Source organism: Heterodontus francisci, chromosome 1, assembly GCF_036365525.1.
Source record: "Heterodontus francisci isolate sHetFra1 chromosome 1, sHetFra1.hap1, whole genome shotgun sequence".
In the NCBI taxonomy this organism is placed as follows: domain Eukaryota; kingdom Metazoa; phylum Chordata; class Chondrichthyes; order Heterodontiformes; family Heterodontidae; genus Heterodontus; species Heterodontus francisci.
Window position 1 is genome coordinate 252,323,385 of NC_090371.1, and position 27,032 is coordinate 252,350,416.

A 27,032-nucleotide genomic window follows, 5' to 3' on the forward strand; every position below is an offset into this window, starting at 1 on the left:
TGCAAATTACTGTTTTTCAAGTATGTATCCAATTCCCTTTTAAATGTTAGTATTAAATCTCAGACAGTGTATTCTAGATTCTAATAAGTCACTGCATATAAAACATTCTGCCCATTTTCCCCTGGATGTTTTGAAAATGATCTTAAATCTGTGTCCTTTGGCCACTGACCCTCCTAACAGTTTCTCCCTGTCTACTCTAGCAAAACCCCTAATACCAGTGCTTCTGTGGTCAAAGTATCACAGCCAGTCAGGCGTACCTTCGGGTTTATGATCTAAAGCTGCCCTCCAAGCAGACTGGCTCCACTTTTATATATAAACAGAGGAGTGGTTGGGTTTTGAATTTGCACCCCACACTATGGTGGTTCCTTTGTAAAAGTACTTTTTCACTATGTTAACCATTGTATTGTGCTTTAGAGTACAGTGTGTAGTGTTTGATTTATCAGGGCTTGATTGTATCAGTCTGCCCACTTATCTGTGTTCGCTGTGTTTGATTGCTTAAGCCTATGGGCAAGGCTGCAGAGTCAAAAGTGAAACTAAAGACACTCACAGCATGAAGCTTCTACAGAACACACACACTGGCTGCTCTTGAAGACATGTACTGAAATTGTGTAAGGACTTTTCTAGATATGTGCTGTAAATAAACCAGTTGGTGATTTAACACAAGTGTGATATCTGCATTGCTGAGATAAATCAGATATCGAAACTGAACCCAGTACCCCGGTGTAAACATAACACAGTGCATACTTTGATCTAAAAGTGATGACAGATTTCCAGAATAATCAATGCCGAATCATGTTCTGCATGTAATTCTGATAAAATACTGAAATAGAGCATCAATTGTTTAAGTGCAATAATAAATAGTACCAGTCACTCTTAACTTTGTCCCTTTTTCCCACATTCTTTTTTTTCATAGGACATTGTGAGTTATCTCGCCTGCTGATATATTCTGGCTTCAATCCCAGGCAAATGGATGGCTTTGGTCAGGTAAGTGAAGCTTTTAATTCAACGCATCCCTCCCCTCAAGTTTTCTCCTTTCCTCTCTCAAAACTTACCTGCCAGAATCTCACCCAAGGGGTTATTTTTCATGTGCGAACGTAGAGTATCAATTTTAACAAGCTATACAAAATTGCAAATATCACAGCTCAGGCTGATCCTGTCCTCTTCTGATGCACTGTCTCACACACGCACACTGACACATGCACAATCGCACAATTATCTGCAGGGGTAACTGGACAGTGAATATGATCGGAACCCTGGTTAAATTCCACCCTCCACTGACCCAGAACACTCGTGCCAATTCTAATATCAAAGGCTGATATTGGCCAACGGCGCCCAAACTGGGAATTAAACCTTGGGACATCGATGTGACTCAGTTCTGCATTGACCAACTGAGTCTTTGGAAGAACGAAGGTGAAGCCTTTGCAAAGTACTGGTGCAGCTTACGAAATACATGAATTGTACTTATTGTTTCTTCAAACAAGCTAAGCAGTGGATGCTCAATGGTCAACACGATATTATAGGGTCGGGATTCAGATGATGTTTATAAGAGCAAAGGCCTTTGTTAACTGAATTTTAAAACAGGTTTATTGACTGTAATACATTTACAATAAATTAATTTAATTGCATTGTTATGGCATTGGTGAATTAGTTGTCAGCAATTAGTTGTCAGCAATTTCACCTCTGAATCAAAAGATTGTGAGTTCAAATCCCATTCCAGAGACTTGAGCACACAATCTAGACTGGCATCTCGATGCAGTAAGGATGGAATGCTGCATTGTTGGAGGTACCGTCTCTCAGATGAGATGTTAAAATAAGGCCCTGCTCAGTAGATGCAAAAGGTTCCGTGGCACTTTTTGTAAAAGAGCAGGGAGTTCTCCCAGTGTCCTGTCAAATGTTTATCCCTCAACCAACATCATTAAGACACATTTTCTGGTCATTATGTCATTGCTGGTTGCAGGACCTTGCAGTGCCCAAATTAGCTGATTCATTACCTGCAATACAACAGTGACTACACTTCGAAAGTACTTCATTGGCTGTAAAGTGCTTTGAGATTTATATACAAAAATGCAAGTTATTTCATAAATGTTTTCTGTTAGTACTTTTTGATATTGCATTGGCATTATTACTTAGGATCCACAAGACGTAATTCTTTTACACAATTAATTATACACAGATTCACTTTCCACCAGGTATTTCCAACTTCCACTACAAATAACTTGGGAACATAGGTTTGACAAGACGCACTAGGTGCTCCAATGTAAACATAGCTATATTGAGAAAATAAAGCAAATTCTGAAGTAAAACTATGGAAAAAAATGAAGACAAATGAAGGTAACAATTTTCTTGGGGTTTTTTTTGAAGGATTGTATGGGGAAGAAGGAGGAGGAATCTTTGCACATCTGCAACTGGGAGCCAGTACTGACTCCTTTAGTATAATGCAATGAAATCTAATTTATTATGCCAGTCACAATATGCCAGGGCAGACCAAAAACAGGGAAAATCAAAAAAGTGGAGTCAAGAGTGACATCACAATCATCAGAGAGCAGTAGCAAAATCTGAGGGTTTTAAGGCAAGTATATAGGTTAAATATCTCTATACAATTTTTTGTGTGTTTAATATTTTTATAAACTGATCAATTAGTTCAAGTAATCAGATAGCCCAGAGCTAAGTAGGGCGGCACAGTGGCGCAGTGGTTAGCACCGCAGCCTCACAGCTCCAGGGACCCGGGTTCGATTCCAGGTACTGCCTGTGTGGAGTTTGCAAGTTCTCCCTGTGTCTGCGTGGGTTTTCTCCGGGTCCTCCGGTTTCCTCCCACAAGCCAAAAGACTTGCAGGTTGATAGGTAAATTGGCCATTATAAATTGTCACTAGTGTAGGTAGGTGGTAGGGAAATATAGGGACAGGTGGAGATGTTTGGTAGGAATGTAGGATTAGTATAAATGGGTGGTTGATGTTTGGCACAGACTCGGTGTTTCAGTGCTGTATCTCTAATCTAATCTAAAATCTAAGGGAGTCAGGGAGAGAGGTCAAAACACCTAAAGTGACATCAGCACAAGGGAACAAGATGATTGGTGAGATTTTTTTTTCTCCAGATGAGGGACACGTTTTAAGTCCATTTATGATAAGTTTTAGAGAGTAGTCTAATAAATAGAGGCATAGCAGGGCACCTAAGTCCCACCAAATGCACATTCATGCCATCTGGGAACTCCGGGACACTTTTCATGTTCTGGTCAAACACATGCAGGAAGTGTTGTCAGCTGGAGGAGCTCAAGCTCTGGATTTTGGAGTTTGATGAGAAGCTGACATCACTACAGTGCATCCGCAAGGTTGAGCACTACACCAATAGCCCATTTCTCGAGATGTTCACCCCACAGCTTAAGAGTGTGCAAGCAGAAAGGGAATGGGTGAGTGCCAAACAGACAAGGAGAACCAGGCAGATAGTGCAGGAGTCCGCTGAGTGCATCTCACTCTTTAATCGGTATTCAGTTCTGAATATTGGTGAGAGTAATGGTTCCTCTGGGAAGTACAGCCAGAGCTAGGTCCATAGCACCATGGGTGGCTCAGCTGCATAGGGGGTGGAAGAGGTCAGAAAAGCAATAGTGTTAGGAGATTCAATAGTCAGGGATCAGATAGGTGTTTCCGTGGCTGCAGACGTGACTCCAGGACTGTATGTTACCTCCCTGATGCTAGGGTCAAGGATGTCACTGAGAAGCTGCAGAATATTCTGAAATGGGAGGGTGAACAGCCAGATGTTGTGGTTCAAGTCAGTACCAATGACATAGGTAGAAAGAGGGATAAGGACCTGCAGGCATACTTTAAGGAGCTAGGAAAGAAATGAATAAGCAGGACCTCATAGGTAGTAAGAGCTGTGCAGTCAGCCTAACCTTGGTAGTGGGCAATTTATTGGAAAAAACTCTGAAGCACAGTATTAATCATCATTTAGAAAGGCACAGATTAACCAAAGACTGTCAGCATTGTTAAGAAAATGTTGTGTCTGACTAACTTGATTAAATATTTTGAGGAGGTAACAAGGAGGGTTGGTAAAGGTCGCGTGTTTGATGTAGCCCACATGGATTTCAGCGACTTTTGACAGGTACTACATGGCAGACTGGTCAAAAAAATAAGAGAGCATGGGATCCAAGGGAAAGTGGCAAGTTGAATTCAAAATTGGCTCTGAGGCAGAAGGCAAAGGTTAATGGTCGACGAGTGTTTGTGTGACTGGAAGGCTGTTTCCAGTGGGGTTCTGCAGGGCTCAATACTAGGTCCCTTGCTTTTCATTTGGTTATCAAAGATTTAGGCTTCCTCCCTCAGGGAGTGATTTAAAAAGTTCAGAGATGATACAAAAAATTGGCCATGTAGTTGATAGTAAAGAAGAAATCTGTAGGCTGTGGGAAGATATCAATGGGTTTCCCAAGTGGGCAGAAAAGTAGCAAATGGAATTCAATTCAGAGAAGTGTGAGGTAATGTATTTGGGGTGGGCAAACAAGGTAAGGGAACATTAAATGGGAGGAACAGAGGGACCATGGAGTACATGTCCACAGATCCCAGAAAGTGACAGGAAAGGTAGATAAGGGGATTAAGAAGACATACGAACATACGAATTAGGAGCAGGAGTAGGCCACTCAACCCCTCAAGCCTGCTTCGCCATTCAATAAGTTCATGGCTGAACTGATTACTCCACATCTCCACCTACCCCCGATAGCCTTTCATCCCCTTGCTTATCAAGAATCTATCTACCTCTGCCTTAAAAATATTCAAAGACCCTGCTTCCACTGCCTTTTGAGGAAGAGAATTCCAAAGACCCACGGCCCTCTAAGAGAAAGCATTTCTGCTCATCTCTGTCGTAAATGGGCGACCCCTTATTTTTAAACAGTGACCCCTAGTTCGAGATTCTCCCGTAAGGGGAAACATCCTTTCCACATCCACCCTGTCAAGACCCCGCAGGATCTTATATGTTTCAAACAAGTCGCCCCTTACTCTTCTAAATTCCAGTGGATACATGCCTAGCCTGTCCAATCTTTCCTCATAGGACAGCCCACCCATTCCAGGTATTAGTCTAGTAAAGCGTCGCTGTACAGCCTCCAACGCATTTACATTCTTCCTTAAATAAGGAGACCAGTACTGTACACAGTACTCCATATGTGGTCTCACCAGTGCCCTGAATAGCTGAAGCATAACCTCTCTACTTTTGTATTCAATTCCCCTCACGATAAACAATAACATTCTATTAGCTTTCCTCATTACGTGATGTACCTGCATACTAACCTTTTGCGATTCATGCACTAGGATACCAAGATCCCTTTGCATCTCAAAGCTCTGCAATCTCTCACCATTTAGATAATATACTTTTTTATTCTTCCTGCCAAAGTGGACAGTTTCACACTATCCCACATTATACACCATTTGCCAGGTCTTTGCCCACTCACTTAACCTATCTATATCCCTTTGTAGCCCCCTTATGTCCTCTTCACAAGTTACTTTCCTACCTATCTTTGTGTCATCAGCAAATTTAGCAACCATATCTTTGGTCCCTTCTTCTAAGTCATTTATATAAATTGTAAAAAGTTGAGGCCCCAGCACAGATCCCTGTGGCACACCACTCGTTACATCTTACCAACCAGAAAATGACCCATTTATGCCTACTCTCTGTTTCCTGTCAGCTAACCAATCTTCTATCCATGCCAATATGTTACCTGCTATACCATAAGCTTTTATTTTCTGCAATAACCTTTGATGTGGCACCTTATCAAATGCCTTCTGGAAATCGAAGTACAATACATCCATCGGTTCTCCTTTATCCACTGCACATGGAACTCCCACAAAGAACTCCAATAAATTGGTTAAACATGAGTTCCCTTTCACAAAACCATGTTGTTTCTGCCTGATTACCTTGAATTTTTCTAAATGCCCCGCTATAACATCTTTAATAAAAGCTTCTAACATTTTTCCTAAGACAGATGTTAAGCTAACTGGCCTGTAATTTCTTGCTTTCTGTCTCATAGAGTCATAGAGAGATACAGCACTGAAACAGGCCCTTCGGCCCACCAAGTCTGTGCCGACCATCAACCACCCATTTATACTAACCTACATTAATCCCATATTCCCTACCACATCCCCACCTTCCCTCTCCCTCCCTTTTTGATTAAAGGAGTTACATTCACTATTTTTCAATCTAAAAGAACCTTCCAGGAATCTGGGGAATTTTGGAAAATTATAACTAACACATCAACTATCTCACTAGCCACTTCTTTTAACACCCTAGGATGAAGTCCATCAGGACCCGGGGACTTATCAGCCCGCAGTTCCAACAATTTGTTCAGTACCACTTCCCTGATAAACACTGTTCCCTGCAGAACACTTTCCTTGATTAACTGAAGTATAGAATATGAGTTAGGAGGCTGGGCTAGAACTGCCCTAAACGTAAATTAGGCCACAGCTAGAGTACTGCATACAGTTCTGGTCATCACATTATAGGAAGGATATGATTGCACCTACTGGGAATGGTAGAATAGGGGTCATGTTACTTGACTAGTAATCCAGAGGCCAGGACTAATACTGCAGAGGCATGGACCAGAATTTTACATTGGACAGGAGCCCCCTCCACCAGCCAAAAGGTCAGGGGCAAGCACTGGGCCTGGGAGCCATGCTATGATGCCTGGGAGCCACGCTATGATTTTACGTGGCCGAGGCCCTTAAATTGCCTCGGGCAGGACGTTTGCCCCTCTGAGGCAGGAGGTCCCGCTTCCAAGAGCTGCCAACCATCAGTGAGCCAACAGTTCTCAGTCCCAGCAACGCCACCGGGAGCTTTGGCCACAGCTAGGACTGCAGCCTTAATTGGCCTGGGATGGGCGGGCCGTTTCTTGCCGCCATCGCCCCTCGTAAAATTACAGTGGGGCGGGAAGATGACAGGAGCGGCACCCCTTGCCTCCCACTCAATTTTACGATCCCCCCCCCCCCCCACCTCCAGCCCACTCCTGCAGTGGTGGCGGGGGGGGGGGGTGTAAAATTCCAGCCATGAATTCAAATCCCACCACAACAGCTGGTGGAACTTAAATTTAATTCATTAATAAATCTGGAAATAAAAGCTAGTATCAGTGATTATTTTCATGAAACTACCATATTGTCGTAAAATCCCATTGGGTGCACTAATGTCCTTCACAGAAGGAAATCTGCCGGCATTACCTGGTCTGGCATACATGTGACTCCAAACCTACAGCAATGTGGTTGACTCTTGACTGCCTTCTGAAATGGCCTAGCAAGCCACTCAGTTATATCAAACTGCTTTGAAAATGTCAAATAAGAATAAAACTAGACAGACCACCTGGCATTGACTTAGGTACCGAAAACGACAAAGGCACACCCTGTCCCTGGCGACCCTACAAAGTCCTCCTCACTAACATCTGGGAACCTGTGTCAAAATTCAGACGGCTGTCCTACAGATTCGTCAAGCAACAGTCTGACAGTCATACTCACTGAATCATAATAGCCAAAGTCCCACACTCCTCCATTACATCCCTGGGTATGCCCTCGTACCGGCAGGACAGACCTAGAAGAAGTGGTGGCACAGTGGTATACAGGCAGAAGGGACTGGCTCTGGGAGCCCTCAATATTTACTCCAGACCCCATGAAGTCTCATGGCATCAAGTCAAACATGGGCAAAGAAACCGCTTGCTGATTACCATCTACCGCCCTCCATGAGCTGATGAATCAGTAGTCCTCCGCGTTGAACACCAGCTGGAAGAAGCACTGAGGGTAAAAAATGCCTCAGAATGTACTCTGGGTGGGATCTTCAGTGCCAATCACCAAAAGTGGCTCAGTAGCACCACTACTGACCGAGCTGGACGGGTCCTGAAGGACATACCTGCCAGATGGGGCCTGCAGCAGGTGTTGAGAGAACTTAACCCCGTCCTCACTAATCTACCTATCACAGATGCATCTGTCCATGCCAGTATTGGTAGGAGTGACCAACGCACAGTCGTTGTGGAGACAGGGTCCTGTCTTCACACTGAGGATACCCTCCATTGTGTCGTGTGGCACTGCCACTATGCTAAATGGGATAGATTCAGAACGGATCTTGCAGCTCAAATTTGCATCCATGTGGCACGGTGGGCCATCAGCAGCAGCAGAATTGTATTCAACCACAATCTGTAACCTCATGGCCCAGCACATCCCTCACCCTACCATAACCATCAAGCCAGAGGATGAACCCTTTTTCAATGAGGAGTGCAGGAGAGCATGCCAGGAGCAGCAATAGACATACCTAAAAATGAGGGGAGTTGAGGAGAAATCTTTTCACCCAGAGGGTGGTGGAGGTCTGGAATGCACTGTTTGAAAGGGAGGTAGAGGAAAAAAACCCATCACATTTAAAAAGTACTTGGATATGCACTAAAACTGCCGTAACCTACAAGGCTATGGACCAAGAGCTGGAAAGTGGGATTCGGCTGGATAGATTTCCTTGGCCGGCACAAGAAACAATAGAACAAAGAACAGTACAACTCAGGAACAGGCCATTCGGCCCTCCAAGCCTGCGCAGATCTTGATGCCTGCCTAAACTGACACCTTCTGCACTTCCGGGGCCCATATCCCTCTATTCCCTTCCTATTCATGTATTTGTCAAGATGTCTCTTAAACGTCGCTATCGTATCTGCTTCCACCACCTCCCCTGGCAGCAAGTTCCAGGCACTCACCACCCTCTGTGTAAAGAACTTGCCTCGCACATCCCCTCTAAACTTTGCCCCTTGCACCTTAAACCTATGTCCCCTAGTAACTGACTCTTCCACCCTGGGAAAAAGCTTCTGACTATCCACTCTGTCCATGCCGCTCATAACTTTGTAAACCTCTATCATGTCGCCCCTCCACCTCCATCGTTCCAGTGAAAACAATTCGAGTTTTTCCAACCTCTCCTCATAGCTAATGCCCTCCAGACCAGGCAACATCCTGGTAAACCTCCTCTGTACCCTCTCCAAAGCCTCCACGTCCTTCTGGTAGTGTGGCGACCAGAATTGCACGCAATATTCTAAGTGTGGCCTAACTAAGGTTCTGTACAGCTGCAATACGACTTGCCAATTTTTATACTCTATGCCCCGACTGATGAAGGCAAGCATGCCGTACATGGCTTCCTTCTGTGCCGTAAAGTTCTGTGATTCTATGCATACACTGGTTCAAAATGAATTTATTATGCATAAGTGGTAATTTTAAGTGGGTGTGTAGTTCAAGGAATTTGACACCTAGCATTTGTCATTGCTGCCTAAAATATTTGGCTGTTGGTGCAGGGGAAATTGGCAAAGTATGAATCAGCTGACAGAGACCTCCATCCTAACTATTGACCACAATAGTTTTCACAGCATTGCTCTTTACTTAATTTATTACTGATTTCCAGCTCCCACTTTTTGGTTTCTCTGCATCACTCCCCCAGCCAAGATGATAACCAGGTAGCTAGCCATTCCCCAGACCCATTCCTATGTTACTTAATAAGCAGGTACTGGGACATACATGAGAGCAGTTCAAAGTGACTCTTTTCCCAATTGTTCCTACCTCCGGGGGAGAAACACCTGGTCTTACATCTCCTGACAGCTGATATTGGGAGCCAGATGTGTGAGGAATATTCCTTTAAGTCTAGTTAAAATGTCAAAATGCTTACACAGAGTGCCCTATGTAAGACCCTTTTCTTTGACTCAGTTTCTCTTATATTTTCCTCCATTATTACTCTCGGCATCTGTTGCTCCTCGGTGGGGCATTTCCAATGCTAAAGGTGCTGTTAAGAGCAAGATGTTGTTATGCAGTTGAATCAAATTCTGCAAAAGTTGAGAACTGTTCACTGCCAGCCTCAAAAATCTGTCCTGATTGTATGGAATTATGAGGCATTTTGGGAAAAGTTGCCAATGCCTTTAAGTGCCCTTGCAGCATTAGGGATTGCTGTCCTGAAGTGATTTTTGTATTGTGATCTTTCTTGTTTAAATGGTGTACTACATGGCATAGAACAGTGTCAGAAGGACTTCTTTCTTTTGGGCCTCCTTATCTCGAGCGACAATGGATACGCGCCTGGAGGTGGTCAGTGGTTTGTGAAGCAGCGCCTGGAGTGGCTATAAAGGCCAATTCTAGAGTGACAGGCTCTTCCACAGGTGCTGCAGAGACATTTGTTTGTCGGGGCTGTTGCACAGTTGGCTCTCCCCTTGCGCCTCTCTTTTTTTCCTGCCAACTACTAAGTCTCTTCGACTCGCCACATTTTAGCCCTGTCTTTATGGCTGCCCGCCAGCTCTAGCGAACGCTGGCAACTGACTCCCACGACTTGTGATCAATGTCACAAGATTTCATGTCGCGTTTGCAGACATCTTTAAAGCGGAGACATGGACGGCCGGTGGGTCTGATGCCAGTGGCGAGCTCGCTGTACAATGTGTCTTTGGGGATCCTGCCATCTTCCATGCGGCTCACATGGCCAAGCCATCTCAAGCGCCGCTGACTCAGTAGGGTGTACAAGCTGGGGATGTTGGCCGCCTCGAGGACTTCTGTGTTGGAGATACGGTCCTGCCACTTGATGCCAAGTATTCTCCGGAGGCAGCGAAGATGGAATGAATTGAGACGTCACTCTTGGCTGACATATGTTGTCCAGGCCTCGCTGCCATAGAGCAAGGTACTGAGGACACAGGCCTGATACACTCGGACTTTTGTGATCCGTGTCAGTGCGCCATTTTCCCACACTCTCTTGGCCAGTCTGGACATAGCAGTGGAAGCCTTTCCCATGCGCTTGTTGATTTCTGCATCTAGAGACAGGTTACTAGTGATAGTTGAGCCTAGGTAGGTGAACTCTTGAACCAGAACAAATACTATAACTGCACAATTCCCCTGAATCCTCAGCAGCCTGGCACCATTCTTCATCTTCACCACCACAGATCCTTAACTCTACAAAGAAACATTTTTTTCACATCGAGAGAAAAAAAGACTCGCCCATGTTCCTAACCAAGCCTGTGAAGAACTAGGTGATTCTTGCCAGGGCAGTGGTTAGGACACCCCTATCCTTGCTAGAGCAGTTGGCTGATCTTCACCAGGGCAGTGGTGTGTGTACTACAGTTGACTGATCATTTCTGGGGTAGGAGAGTAATATGGCTTTTCCATTTGGCTATTCATGGCTGAGGCTGTGATATGGGCGCTACAATTGACTGATCCTTGGCAGGGCAGTGGTGATCATTTCTGGGGTAGGGGTATTGGTGCTACAATAGGCTGATCATTGTCAGGACAATGCTTTGAGTGCTATGATAAGCCCATGCTCCTGGTTTACAGAAAAGATATTTGGGCAGGGTTCCAGTGACTTCCCTGAAAGTGGGTGTGGGGTTAGGTCAGTGCTGGATCAGACGCGGTAGTGATGTCATTTTAGACAGATAGCCTGTCTGTACTTGCTGTTGAGGTTTGTATCTGAAAAATGGCTGAGGAATCAGAGGACAAGAGCATCTGTATAAATAGTGCTTTCAAGAGGGTAGGCGAAGTCAGAAGAACAGCACTGAGGGCAACAAAAACAAAAAGTGCTGGAAATACTCAGCAGGTCTGGCAGCATCATTAAAAGCCTTTGAAAAGCTTGCAGTACTTTTCTAAAGGCATCGTGTTCAGAAAGTTTTTTTTTAAAAAAGCAGGGAAAACCCAATCCTTCACTCAGGCTGAATGTGAGAGCGAAGAGTGAGAAATCCCCGAAAAGCGCAAGAATGCCTTAGAAGCACGGGAAACCCTTGAAAACAGCAGGGACACCTCCATTAAGGCAAGCAAGCCTGAAAAAAAACTGCATTTCTCAAAGAAAGGGGAAAATCCTAGAAAAGCCTATTAAAACAGCAGGGAAGTCTCAAACAGCTGGGGACCTCCATTAAAGCAACCAAGTCTGAAAAACAAGCAGAATTTTTTAAGGGGGAACACCCTAAAATTCTATTAAGAAAGCAATATGGATCCAAAATTGGGAATGCCAGAGAGTTTCCAGAATCAAGAGGGACCCAATCAGGTTCAAAATTGCTTATCATGGAGAAAAGCTTCCGAAGGTTTAGAATTGCTTTGCAACTCTATACGATGTAATTGTCCAACAGTGGAACAACAAGGCTACTGAGCCTTTGACAAATATTTTAATTTCCGTACCAATAAAACCTTGTAAAGAGCCAAATTTAATAAGCGGACGCATGGATTTATTCCTGTTTGGTGGGAAGTCATATATCATTATTATTGACTACTTTTCCAGATGGATGGAGGTCAGACAATTACATTCTATGACCACCGATGTGGTTATCAGAATCCTTACGGATATCTTCGTGACACATAGGATTCCAAATGAAATATTATCAGACAATGGACCACAGTTTGTGAACGAATGTTTTACCCAGTTTGCTGTGAAGATGGGCTTTCAGCATCTTACAAGCTCACCGAGGTATCCCATAGTCCAATGGTGAGGCAGAACGTGGTATGAGAATCATAAAATCTTTACTCAAGAAAAATTAAGATCTTCCTATGTCACTCCAAGTTTATCATTCAACGCCACTGCTGTGTGGATTATCACCAGCAGAATTATTAATGGGAAGGAAGTTAAGATCACAGCTTCCAGCTCCCTCAACAATTAATACCTGGAATGAAGACTCAAGACTACAAGAAAGTTCGAGAAAGAGAAAACTCCTACAGAAGGAAACAAATCAGAAATTACAATAGGAGATTTTGAGCGAGAAGCTTACTCAAATTAAATAATGGTCAAAATGTTTGGATACATGCGTGACCTGGAACGAGAAGGTGCAGTAATTCATAAACATGAGGACTATGAGCGATCGTATGCTATAGGAATGAATGAAGGGACCATACGAAGGAATAGTATTCCTATTCTGCAAAAGCACCAACGAATAATCTATCTGCAAGATCCAGATGAAGATGAACAAACCCAAACCAAACAAAATACTACAACCGTAGAAACAAAAAACCAAGTCAGCAACCCAGACCTCCTATGAAGACTACTAATCATTCCAGACAGATTTCAACCAGATCAGGGAGAGTTGTCAAACCTCCAATGAGACTGAATCTGTAAAGTCAGAGACTTGGAGGGAGAGAGAGTAGTAGAGAAGTCATAAATGTATGTATGTTTGGAAAAAATGTTGGATAAAGACCTGGGGGAAGATGTAGTATAAGGATGTAAAGGGTTAATACCAAAGACAGTGAGAGAGACCCCTCCCACTGTATGAGCTATGATGTAATAATCACATGAAATAGGCTTGAGAAGAAGAATGTATAGCAGCATGAAGGATGCTAGCTTAGGTGGCTTGCGGAGAATGTATATAGTAACTGTAAATAATAAAGAGTTGTTAGTTAACCCACACCTGCGTCCTGGGTCTCTCGATGATCCTCGTCCTCAGGTGGGTGATCTACCGGCAGCAGCCACTACCTCCACGGTGGCACTGCTCAATAAAAGAACTGCCAGCCTCTGATTGGCCAGCAGCTCTCAATAGGGTCCTTAATCCCAGGGAAGGCCCGCTGCTGCCCAGTTAAGTGCCTGGTTCGCACATGATGTGGCAGGCCTTCCCGAAAAGAGGCAACGCGGGGCTCTCGCCAGCTCTTCAACTGGTGACTGAGACCCCGGTTGCCTAAATAAAATACGGCCCAGGAAGGATGCGCCATCCCAGAAACAGGAGGCAGAGCTAGATGAAACTCAAAGCTTTCCCTCCAATCCCTGTTTAATCAGTGGCTACTTGCTGTTAAGTTTATTTTGTATCTTATTCTGCGCAACAGCAATATTGATTGCAATATGTAAACTGCACTGAAATAATTGATGGTAATGAATATTGAACAAATCAATGACTTGGGCCAGTTGCCAGAGGGCAAGAGTGCCAGTAGAAGAAGTCAATGGCTCAAGGAGAACAGGCAAGGACAGCTACAAATTGCTTACAGAACATATGTAAAACTGCCTTCTTTGAAAACATACTTTAACTCAGAAAGATCCACTCCATGACAGCAAGAGAATGATAACATAATGTAACATGATGTAACTTTTAAACTGAAACTTTAAAACCTGATTTAAATGAACATTTTACAGCAGGAACAGGAGGATTTTTGTGAAAAAGAAAAGGTTTGAAATATGTTGAACTGGAATCTACACCAGACATTCACAGGTCAGTTCTCATGTCAGTTTTTAAATTTCATACATCATCAACAGCCTGACTTAAGGGATAGCACACCTGTAATATACTTTGATTGTTAAATAATCTTTATTCTCCTCCTAAACTTTGTGCTGAGAACATATATAATCTGTGATGTGCTGCAGGTCTTTGACAGAGTCAATTCAAATGAATGCTTTGTCAGTTTGCAAAATAATGAAAATAATGGTTCCCACAACATTGCTCATGGAACACAGCAGGCATTTTACACCCACTTCTTTGCTGAAATCTACTATATATGTGGAACAGAAAATCTATTTTGTTCATAAACAGTTTGCTTTTATTTATTTGGGGAATATGTTTATATTTAACATGTACAAGAAAACGATGTGATTGCTACACTGGTGTGTTTCCTGTTTAATATAAGTACCAGCAAGTTATCTGTCAGAAGCTGTTAAGCTTAAAACTTTGCTGCCTGGTGGTCAAAATGATCCTGACTCAAAGAAGACCTGGAAAACTGCAGCGTGACAGAGTCTGTGTTTCGGCAATGCTAATTTAAGAATGATAGGCATTAATGCCCTTCGTCTCACCTTACTGTACTGATGAATTTAGTCTCTCCTGTTTCAGCTTGCTGTCCTGGGATTGGTCAGACCAAGGATTCCTTTTCAGTTTCACTTCCGTTCCCACCGGACACTGAAGGGGCTGATTTATAGGCTTTGATCTACAAGTGTCAAACAGTCCCGCCGACACCACAAACGGAAATCTAACCGGCATGTGACCTACATATGAGTTTCAGAGCATAGGTTGTGACCTCCTTCTAATGGGACACAGTTAACAAATTATGAATGGTTTCACAGTTGAGCAATTACAAGAGAATGCTTCAACACTGGAGGTTCGGGAGACTTAGATTCTGTGAAATAAAGCTATCACTGTTCAATCACTTTATTGATACTTGCTTAATAAAGATCTTTATCCACAGATTAAATGTGAGAAGCATTATTTTTCATGCAGCATCTAGTGGATTCCATGTAAAGTATGCTGTTATGCTCACATGAAGTCCAGTTAATAAGAAGTACAGGAACTCAAACTGAAGAGTTATAAAAATTGACCTTTTAAAAAATGGACAATATGTTTCAAAATAGCCACCAAAGGTCAGAAGACCTGGCCTTGTATATTCAAGCTGTCTTACTATCTGGCAAAGACAGAGGGATACATTGCAAAGCTGAGGTGTTAATTTACACCCATCCTGAATCCATCAAGAGACATTTTTGAATTGAATGGGTCTTCTGAAACAAAGAAGGTGTGTAGTAGCCACATCCTGAGCCATTTCGATCACCACAGGGAGGAAGATCTCCCAACAGAGGCAAGATGTGAGAGGCTTTTAACTTAAAAGTAGCTCCCTGGAGAGAGAGAATAGAGAATCAGGACAAACATCACCAAAACCCATCCCAGCTGGGAACCGAGAGAAAATCCAGCAAGAAGGTACCCTACCATGTGCTTTACACTTCAACTTTTGCAGCCGAGAATTGGAAGTGATCCCCTGGCTGGAGACTGACATTTCAACCAACAGAGAAATCCACAAACAACCCAGGCCTGCAACTTTAAAGAGAAATTGACCTCCGCGAAGATTCAACAGGTTTATCATGAACCCTGCAAACCCTACCTCACTTCAAACCACTTACTCCTTTTCCTCTCTGTCTGTCTTTTGTATGTGTGTATGCGTACACGCGTGCGAGTGAGTGCAGGTGCAGTAGCGACCATTTCAGCAGTGAATACTTGCTCATTAATTGTTAATTTTCTGTTTTAAACCTACAAGAAAACCTGTCTCTGTCTGTTTATTTGACAAATAAAACACAAAGGGGTTAAAATCCTAATAACAAAAACACTTGCTGTGGTCAGGTGAGAGTTGAACAGTGGGGGCCACCACAACCCTCACCACATGGCCATTACAATATTTTCACCATATACAGGAAGTACATTTAACACTAAAATATTTTAGATTCATCTCTCTGTGGGTAAGGGTACAGAGCTGATCCATTTAAATTGAATTGCAAATGCTCAATGTAAGGGAATGATATTGTTCGCTGCCCAAGTCTTCTTTCTTGAAAAAGGGTCTGAGCAACCAATTCAACAATAGGTCTCACATGCAGCTGTTTTACGTTGGCATGAAGGCCCAAGGTTTCTTAAAAATAGAATGCTATTTCATGCCTGGAGAATAGCAGATCTTTTCAATTGCAGCAATATTAAACCTTAGACTACAAGGGAATGAGAGTTTCTCTGGATCAGCTAATTTTGTAAGTTTTCAGCTCATGTACTGCAAATCAAAATGAAACATTAATAAAGCTACTGAAACGTCTAAAAAAAACTAACAACGGTGTTAAATGTAAACTGCAAAAATAAATATTTAAAATACAATTTTAACTGAGAATAACAAATATTGAACACCTATTCAAATTTCATTGCCCCAACCTTTCATGTCTTTGTAACTTTACTTGTCAGTAAATTATCTGAAATAATAGTAAAAATTGATGTAAAAAAATTGTAAGGACTCAAATACTAAAACATCTATTCACATATAATAAGTATAGATCTTGAAATTGTTTTTTGCGATACAATTTTTAATATGCTGCTATGAAATTCCTCTACCTAATCTTTCAGTGGAGAAATTTACATATTTCTTTTAAGCAGGGTAACCAACTCTGTGAGGTCTATAGGTTGCCAATATTGAAAATGCCAAAATACTGAAATTTACATCCCTTTTAAAATGGAATTCTTTGGCAGTTATCAGAGTGGATCAGTGCAAGGCAGTGCTGCAGAGTGTATAGGACCCAAAGAAGCCTGGTTCAGTGAGTGGGAGGTTCTTTTTTTTTTAGAGATACAGCACTGAAACAGGCCCTTCGGCCCACCGAGTCTGTGCCGACCATCAACCACCCGTTTTTACACTAATCCTACACTAATCCCATATTCCTATCACATCCCCACCTATCCCTATATATTTCCCTACCACCTACCTATACTAGGGGCAATTTCTAATGGCCAATTTACCTATCAACCTGCAAGTCTTTGGCATGTGGGAGGAAACCGGAGCACCCGGAGGAAACCCACGCAGACACAGGGAGAACTTGCAAACTCCACACAGGCAGTACCCGGAATTGAACCCGGGTCGCTGGAGCTGTGAGGCTGCGGTGCTAACCACTGCGCCACTGTGCCGCAAAAAAAAAACTTAATCTAAAACACAGGTGTCCAAACTTTTTGCGTGAGGGGCCGCATTATAATTTTTGTCCGACATAGGAGGCTGTTGAGCAAATTTCAGAAAAATAAATAAATTAGAAATTTATTTTACTATTAATCAAAACCACAAAAAATGTGCATTTTTGTGAACAAGCTTTAAATGAGAAGACTAATTTATTAACTTACTTTCTTGTCACTATGTTGAACACTGTTTTAGTGAGATAGCCGGCATAGATTTTGCTCACAGTAGACAATGTCTGCCTGTACGCTTGATGTGGCGATGCAGAGAATTCCAGATAGATGTCCATCTGTCAGGAATGATCTTTATCACTCTCTCTTCCCCCTCTCTCACACTCTGTCTCTCTGCCTCTGTGTGTGTCTCTCTCTCTTTGCCTCTGTGTGCTTGTGTCTCTGTCTATGTGTGTCTGTCTCTCAGTTTCTATGTCTCTTTGTCTCTGGCAGTCTCTGTCTCTCCCTATGTGTTTGTCTCTCTCTCGCCCCATGTGTTTGTCTCTCTCTCTCGCCTCCCGCTGTGATAGCCTCCTCTCTGTGTCACCCCACCTCCCCCACTGCTCCCGCTCCATCTCTTGGGAGCTGGTTAACCCAGCACCCTGCCTCCAGGGACCGGACCTGGGCCCTGCCGCCTCCTCAGGCGGCTCCTCCTCAGTGACGCTGGCAGAGATGAAGAGCCCGGGACCCGAAGCCCAGTACACAAGCTGAGCCAGTGCTGGGCCTAGGGCCCGAGTTCAAGGCCAGGAACGCCGCACTGGGAATGGAATTCGGACAGGAAGCACCGGCAGACATGCAGCTCAGCCCAGGCGCCGCCATTTTACGAAAGGAGCCAGAACATAGGGTACTATGTCCGCGTGGTAAAGGAGGACATGTGCCAGTGAGGCGTCTACACCATGTCAGTAAAGCAGCCGCAGCCATTGTCAGTTACAGAAGGTTTTGACGAGCTGGACGAAGCCAGTGACGGATTTCCAGCGGAAATTTCTCATACTTGGCGGGCTGAATGGAAAACTTTGGCGGGTCGGATTCTGGCCCGTGGGCCGTATGTTGGACGACCCTGGTTTAAAACAAAAAAAAATTTAAGAGCAACAAATTGTCAGGTAAATAAAACTGCAATATCTGTGTTTGTTTTCCAGACACCTTTGCATTTAGCTGTCCTTAGCGGAGACCTCCTTACAGTCCAGCTGCTATGTGAGCAGGTAAGGTAGAATGATAGAAAAATCTCCTGAGCAGTAGCTCAGGTTAAATCCACTCAGAATGTGGTATTTCAAAGACTTGGGCAAGTTTAGGTCATTGCGGCTGATGGAAGATGTTCGGTAACATAATTTAGTATCTACTAGTAAAACAAAAGAATCTTTCTTGCACCAGAAGATATCGTAGCATTCAAATTTGAAAAAAAAGCGCCAAAGTTAATCATTCAATCCCAACAGTTTTTTAAACATTTAAGATCTGATGCCTGTGCTGGGCTAATGGTGTAACCTAGGCCCTGAAGTAAGTGCATATTTAATATTGTTAATTGTTCACATATTCCTTGTTGGAACTCTTATCAAGGCAGCTTCATTGACAATGGTGACCAGCATAAAAATGAAGAAACTCAGGATTATAAACAAGAGTCAAGAATAGCCTTCCTCATTCAGATCAGAAGGGTTTCATCCAACATATGCTATTATATTGAAAATGAATTTGTAACTCATTAAGAGATGTTGTTGATTACCTTTTAGAAATCAATACATCTAACTATTACAGGAATATTTTTTATCAGCTAGTAGTCGAACCATTCTCCCAAGAAAACATTCCAACAGTGAATGCAGAACTGGGACGACTGTGGAATTGTCGACCTGCAATGTAAACACATAGAGGGTGGTGCAATTAAATTGGTTCCTGTCTTCATTCAGCCTCCATTTTATTCCTGATCTAACATAGCCCAATCTGTAAATCAGACACCATGATAGAGTTACTTACAGCTTAATTTAAAGCAATATTCCAGATTAACTTTTCCAATACCCTTAACAATCCAATATAAGATCACCTCTCAAATGCCTCCTTTCCAAGCTGAAACGCCTGAGTCGCTCCAATCTTTATATGGAGCAGAGTAGACCATTTAGTCCCTCAAGCCTGTTCCATCATTCAGTCAGATCATAGCTGATTTATACCTCAACTCTATTTACCTGCCTTTGATCCATATTCCTTGATAGCTTTATGTATCAAGAATCTATCAATCTCAGCCTTGAAAATTTCAATTGACCCAGACGTCACAAGCCTTTTGGGGGTGGGAGTTCCAGATATCCGTTATCTTTTGAGTGAAAAAGCTATAATTTTAAGATTGTGCTCCTTGTTCTCAGCTGCTGCTGCTCACATCTGGAAGGGTGCTCTTGCACTACAGCTGCCTCTTGGGCCCACCTCTGGCGATATCACCTCAGCACACAACAGAGATCTAAGAAAACAGGGTGAATCATACCCATCTCTATCCTCCTTGGCACTTTGGGTTCCTTCAAAGGTTAAGTTTACCTACCTCTGCAAATTTGGAATTTTGGTTATGGGAAGTCTGGATTGATGTTGGACCCACACCATTTCCAAAAGTGCAAGCCATCATGAACAAACCAACAATATTTCAGTGCCCTGCAATGGCCTTCCGAAAGAAAACCACCTCTGTACTTGCCGTGTTCTGCCAACCATACCCCGCTCACAGACATACCACTTGCAGAGTTCTCCCAAACCCCTCCCCCCACAGACATACCACTTGCAGAGTTCTCCCAAACCTCCTTCCCCCTCACATATATACCACTTGCGGAGTTCTCCCAAACAACCACTTCCCCCAGATAGCAGCATTAAAGTGAATTACTCTTTCAAGTCACCGAGGACTCGTGCCTCAGTGCCGCCAGTTCTTTAAAGACATGAATCTGAAGGCACGTGAGAGCCGCAAACCCAACGTAAGATCGCGACCGCCTGATAAGATCGCTATTAATTGGATTCAGATGTAGGTAAAGAGTGTTTAACGTATGTAAATACCATTGCCATCGTGGGGGTGCAGAAGTGCTGGAATGACACTTCGCCGCCTCCATCAGAATTGGAATGCAGCATTTCAACGTCGAATTCTGTGGTGGTCGAATCCACGCTGATTCTCCATCCCCTCCCACCTAAAAACTCACGTTACAGCGGAGCACAAAATTCAGCCCATCAGCTCTGATTTTAAGTGCAATGACAGATGTGGGCAATGGGTCCACAACTTCAGGACGTGTAGCGGCCTGGCCAACTTTAACAAAAGGTTTCCTAAGTGGCATGTCTGCTGGTGCCACTCCCACCTATTTGGCGCAAACTCCAATGGTCTTTATTAAAAGCTCCAGTGCACCTCTTCAAGGGAGGCTGCATTCAGCCAGGGCTCAAATCTGAGAAGTTGTAAACCCCTATTGGAAGTCTCTCTATGTGCCTGCTGTTGTGCCTTCTCTGCTCCTATACTGGCGGAAGCTAACTTTTCCAACTGCAGATCATCAGCTAGTTTACATGGCATAGTAGAGGGATCAGTTGTATTCCTTAATAGTGCAGTAATAAAGGAAAGAGAGCTTTAGATAGTCATTGTGTAGGACTCACTGGCTGGAATTTTCTGGGCCCTTCGGGCAGGGGCTGAGAGGTGGGAGGGCTCGCAAAATGGCAGGTGAAGGCAACAGGAGGGGAGCCCAAGGTCTTCCCGCCACCATGTCATATTGCCAGCACTGGATCAGCCGACTACCGGGTTGCCAATTGAGACACTTAAGTGGCCAATTAAGATCCACTACCTGCCTCCATGGGCATTTTGTGTGCATCGGGAGGGCCCGGTGAAACCTGGCGGCCTCGCAGCGGGCTTCAGGGGTGTGGGCACACTTTATGGGCACATAATGACCCACAGAGAGGGCACCCGATGGCAATGACTGCCCTGCGCCTAAGTTTCCGTTGCTAGCACAGGATTGCAACCCCCCACCCCCGACCTGATCGCCAGGGCCTCCTTGCCTGGCCTCGGCATCTCCCAACAGTATTTAGCCCTCTTCAAAGATGCCCCACCATTGAGGCACCCTTTCCCTTGTGCCACCACTAGCAGTGGCGCTGCTGAGTTGCCACCCTCTGTCCCGCAGTCCCAACCCCGCACCGGGAGGGCGGGTAAGGTAGTCACCGCCCGTGATTTTCCCTGATGTCAGCTGCTAATAGCTGAAGGGCAAGTTTGGTGGCCAATTAGTGACAGCAGGTGTGGGATGGAGGCAGGACTTCTAAAGTGTGGGCCTGATTTTAAGGCATTATGGCAGCCATTACTGTGGCAGCCATTTTGATGAACCATGCAAATTCCAATGCACTGAGGAGAGGCAGAGGCCTGTCAACTGGGGCAGGACTGTCCCATGTTTCATGGATACTGCCCTTGAGGTGCTGCTGGAGGCTGTTAGAGAGAGGGGAGAGATCTTGTTTCCAGAGGAGAAGGCCACCTAGCCAAACAAAGCAGGCCTGGCTGGAGGTGGCAGAAACTGTGAGCAGCAGAAGAGTCATGTGGAGGAACTGGGTGCAGTGCTGCAAGAGGCTTAATGACCTTCTTCGCTCTGGCAAGGTGAGTGCAACACAAGACTCTGATGACAGTCCTCTAGGTATGTAACCACCAGCAGACACACCAGCTGAGCAGCCTGAGGGTGCATGATGCTGCTTAACGTGGTTGAGATGTATGCCCAGGGTACTTACTGACCCTTCAGCAATGCCCAGAGTCCTAGCTCCGTTGACAATCTGGCAGCACTATTACATTCAACTTCTTATGTAAAACAGCCACTGACATTGGTCACAGAGGACAGCATTGCCTTATCGCTCTGTTTTGTCATTGCAGAAGAAGAGGACACATAATTTGTGGGAGAGGGTTTACACATAAGGAGTGCCCCAGCTCACCATCCTTATTTCCATGAACAGCGTTGGAAAGCGCCAGGATGGCCGGGCAGGAGCAAGTGGATGGTGGAGAAATGGAAATACCTGGAGGAGAGGGGGTGGTGTGCACTCCTCCCCATCTGACAGCATACCAAAGACTCAGCTGTACTGGGAAGCCTCAGCACTGCAGAGGCTTCTGCTGTCACAGGCTAGTTATCATGATCTCTTCCTTGTGTCTCCCACATGGTCAGTTGTGGAGAGTGAGCGCCAAAGAACTGTCGCATCACTGGGGGAATCTCAAGCATTTGAGACAGCAGAGCCAGCACTGTTACATCATACAATATACCCACCACCAGAGCAGATACACTAACAGCGGTGGGTCCTCGTGCACAGTTAGAAAGGGTAGCACTGGGTGAAGAGCTAGTGAACAGGAGGAGGTGAGAGAAGCAGAGGCAGCTGTGGGCAGTCCCCATCAGAGGATGGAGGACAGACACAGCCATGTTCAGCTGGGTGCAGGTGCAAGGCCTCTGGAGTCACAAGAAAGGAGGTTCTACTTTGACCAGCAGTGAGAGATGTATACCTACATGCCAGAGTTCCTTGAGGCAGTATGGAGTCATGGGCTAAGAATGGAGGATCCCATTCAGCTCATGTGCACCACCAGGGCTCAGGGCTTTGAACTCATGAGCTCCTCCATTGACTCATGAAGAGCCATATGCATTAGCACTCGGAGTGGATGCAGGAGCAGCATACTGACGGGCACAGAATGCATGCCACGTGATGAAGTCAAATCCCATTGCCCTTTGTGCCTGCGAGACCCCATCTGATTGAAAGTGTATGTACTGCCCAGCTCTCGCAAATAGATCTTCAGTGCAAGATGCAATGGTGTGCTGCCACTTGAGATGCCACCAAAGTCTGCTGTTAATCCTTGAAAAGAGCCAGAGGCAAAGAAATACAAGGCCACTGTGACTTTGACAACTACTGGCAGGGCACGGCGAGCAGTGCTGCAAGATGTGAAGTCTTCTGCAATGAGGGAACAAATCTTAGAGACCACCTACCTTGATAGGTGTAGTCTCCTGCGACACTAGTTCTCTGATATGTCCAGGTAGCTCCTTCTTCGGTGTCACACACGATACTGCGAGTATGGCCTCCTTTGCCTATGTGCCCCTCATTCCACTCATCTGCCCTCCACATGCCCAAGGCTCTGCATCTGTTGTTTTTTTTTTTACTCTTTCATGGGATGTTGGTGTCGCCTATCCCTAATAGCCTGCAAGAAGGATGTTGATCCTTATCGCCATTCAACCCAATCTTTGAAAACCTTAATTCCATGTCCAGCTGTTTCCTTGCTTGAACTCAGCATCACTCACACTGATTACTGGACCACACCCCTTATGGGCCCACAATCTCTGGAGGATCACAACCCCCTCCAATGCCCAAGTGCACATAGACCATTCGCTCCACTAATTCTGTTCACCAGATGACACCTGTGTGCCAATGGCTGAGCACCCCTCTCAGCCGTGCTATCTTTAATGGGTCCACCTAATTGAATGGCTCAGCCATGACTGGCTCCCCACTGTGTTGCCACCTCCTTGCACCAGAACTGTTCCTGATCCATCATGTAACCTGTGCACACCCCTACCAAATTCCAAACTGACCCTTAATGAGCTGACAGCAAGCTTGCTGACCATTTATCTGAAACAGGTGTGTTGCCAGGACCTGCCTACCACCCTCCTGAGCAAAATCACCAGTGACCGAAATGGCAATGACAAACCTTCACGCCAGCCAGCAGGGCTAATTTTTGTGCCTGCCCGCCTCCGCACTCACCCCCATCAGGGCCTTAGAATCCTACCTAAGGTTTTTTTTCATTGGAAACAATTGTTTGCAGAATAAATAAACATTTTCCTAATTTCATTTTAAAATAATGTAAAAATTGTTACGCCAATGTGTTTTGTTGAATGATAATTTTCTTTGGTCCACTGACTGGAGATCTGACTTTATATTTGTTTTGAAGAAGTTTTAAAAGAACATTTAAAACAGGATGACTGCTAGCAGCTTAAGATGATCACCTAGTCTGCAGCAGTGTAACCTACATTGCAAAGGACTATGAGAAGGGAGGCAAATGGCTGCATTTCCCAGCAAGAACCCAAGATGCAGGAAGTTTAAAGGAACTACCTGTTCTTTTCAGCAAGCAGAGAAATACTGCTAATTGCTATGCTTGGATCACTGAGTGACTGTCATGTGACAAGCCTCTCCCCATCTGTGCTTTTAAGCTGGTGTTTTTCTCTGCAGCAAAAGAGAAGCAACTGGACTCTGACATGTGCAGATCCTAAGTGGGAATCTCCCTCTCTCTGTCTCTCTCCATTCCAGTTTGAAAACTTTCAAATCCTGCTTGTTGACTGACCACTTTTGCATACTCCAGCTACAATCAGAAACCCCACTGGAGCAAATCATCCATATCGCTATCTCTAAGAGAGTCATCGAACCAATCATCTGCCCCTTCGAATTAAAAGCCTCAGGACCACTGAAATCAGCTAGAAGCCAGCCGAATCACCAAACTTCACAGACTTCATACCTTTTTATTTTTATGGGCTTTAACTCAACCAGTCTACCTTTCCCCACAGTGTAACCTATTTGTGTATGTGTAAACCTCTAGTGTGAGTACGGGAGTGAAAGTTGGTGCTTTGTTTATTATTTTAATAGTTCAGTTTAGGTACAATAAAGTTAACCTCTTTCTTTGTTAACTCAAGAAAATCTGTCTGATTGGTTCTTGTTATAATCATAGTAAGTAAGTAATCAAACACCTAATGAATCGGCCAGTACATCCACTTTAAGAAAGAATTAAACCTGTTGTGGTCAAACAAGGAGAGGAAAAGAGGGAAGCCCTTACACCCCCCACCCCCCCGCCCTCACCGGACCATAACAATGAGAGGAATGTCCTTGTTATACAAGTACAAAAGTACTTTGGCCAGATAATCATAGACTGGGAACCCACTGAGCCCACCTACGACAGTTTCCAGCTGGGCTACTAACTGGAGTGCCTGTGAACATTCGGACGACCCATCTTGATGAGGATGGGAAAATTTATCATTGGCTTTCCCCACCATGGATTTATTTCTGACGTTAAATCCATCTAAGACTAATGGCTTCAGTGTCCTATCTGTAATTCCTATTAGGATTCTAAATGCACTGAAATTAAGAAGACTTAACACATAATTCAAGGTTGTAAGGATAGTGGTGTGTGAAATGGAAAAATTACTGACTGACACAGTAGACTGTGCCTTTCTGAGATTGGAGTTAACAGATACTGCTGCTTATTCTTTGGAAATGTTGCTTTATATCTAGAGTATGAATCCTGGCAGGTGCCATTCCTTCCTGTTTACAACAGTAGTGATCATTTTTGGGCAGGTGATGAAATGCTACAATACTACAGCTAAATGCCTGCAGGAGTTTATAACTTTACTATCAGTAATCAGTCTTGAATGTTAGTTCCATTTGGGAAACATTTGTTAGTTTAAATATATTTATATGCCATTTTATATAATTTGGTGTTTATCTACACTGCAGTTTGTCATGTACTTAAGGAAGTGGCCCTAGAAATAGTGAATGCATTGGTGGTCATCTTTCAAGATTCTATAGACTCTGGAACAGTTCCTACAGATTGGAGGGTAGCTAATGTAACTCCAATATTTAAAAAAGGAGGTAGAGAGAAAACAGGGAATTATAGACCAGTCAGCCTGACGTCAGTAATGGGGAAAATTCTAGAGTCCATTATCAAAGATTTTATGGCAGAGCAGTTGGAGAACCGGACAGAGTCAGCATGGATTTACGAAAGGAAAATCATGCTTGACAAATCTACTAGAATTCTTCAAGGATGTAACTAGTAGAGTTGATGAGGGGGCGCCAGTGGATGTGGTTTATTTGGACTTTCAGAAGGCTTTCGACAAAGTCCCACATAAGAGGTTAGCGTGTAAAATTAAAGCGCAAGGGATTGGGAGTAGTGTATTGTGATGGATAGAAAATTGGTTGGCAGACAGGAAACAAAGAGGAGGAATAAACAGGTCTTTTTCCAAATGGCAGGCAGTGACCAGTGGGGGGCACCGCAGGGATCGGTGCTAGGACCCCAGCTATTCACAATATATATGAATGATTTAGATAAGGGAACTAAATGTAATATTTCCAAATTTGCAGATGACACAAAACTGGGTGGGAGGGTGAGTTGTGAGGAGGATACAGAGAGGTTTCAGGATGATTTGGACAAGTTGAGTGAGTGGGCAAATGCATGGCAGATGCAGTATAATGTGGATAAATGTAACAGGCAGTAAAAAGGGCAAATGGTATGTTGGCCTTAATAGCGAGAGGAGTTGAGTACAGGAGCAGGGATGTCTTGCTGCAATTATACAGGGCCTTGGTGAGGCCACACCTGGAATATTGTGTGCAGTTTTGGCCTCCTTATCTGAGGAAGGATGTTCTTGCATGAGGGAGTGCAGCGAAGGTTTACCAGACTGATTCCTGGGATTGGCAGGACTGACGTATGAGGAGAGATTGAGTTGGTTAGTATTATATTAGCTGGAGTTCAGAAGAGTGAGGGGGGATCTCATGGAAACCTATAAAATTCTAACAAGACTTGACAGGGTAGATGCAGAAGGATGTTCTCAATGGTGGGGGAGTCCAGAACCAGGGGTCATAGTCTAAGGATACTGGGTAAACCTTTCAGGACTGAGATAAGGAGAAATTTCTTCTCCCAGAGAGTGGTGAGCCTGTGGAATTTGCTATCACAGAAAGCAGTTGAGGCCAAAACATTGTATGTTTTCAAGAAGGAGTTAGG

General features: G+C 44.2%; 1 protein-coding gene across 5 annotated transcripts in view; it reads left to right on the plus strand.

Annotated features, from left to right (window-relative positions):
* LOC137375472 (uncharacterized) overlaps positions 1–27,032 on the plus strand; it is a 112,889-nt gene that overhangs the window by 39,988 nt on the left and 45,869 nt on the right. For 4 of the 5 annotated variants that reach the window (XM_068042784.1, XM_068042814.1, XM_068042774.1 and 1 more), the window contains exons 3-4: positions 914–984; positions 18,478–18,540. In XM_068042784.1, the coding sequence (XP_067898885.1) occupies positions 914–984; positions 18,478–18,540 (134 nt within the window). The remainder of the gene's footprint in view (positions 1–913; positions 985–18,477; positions 18,541–27,032) is intronic. The other variant, XM_068042794.1, reaches the window with a different exon arrangement.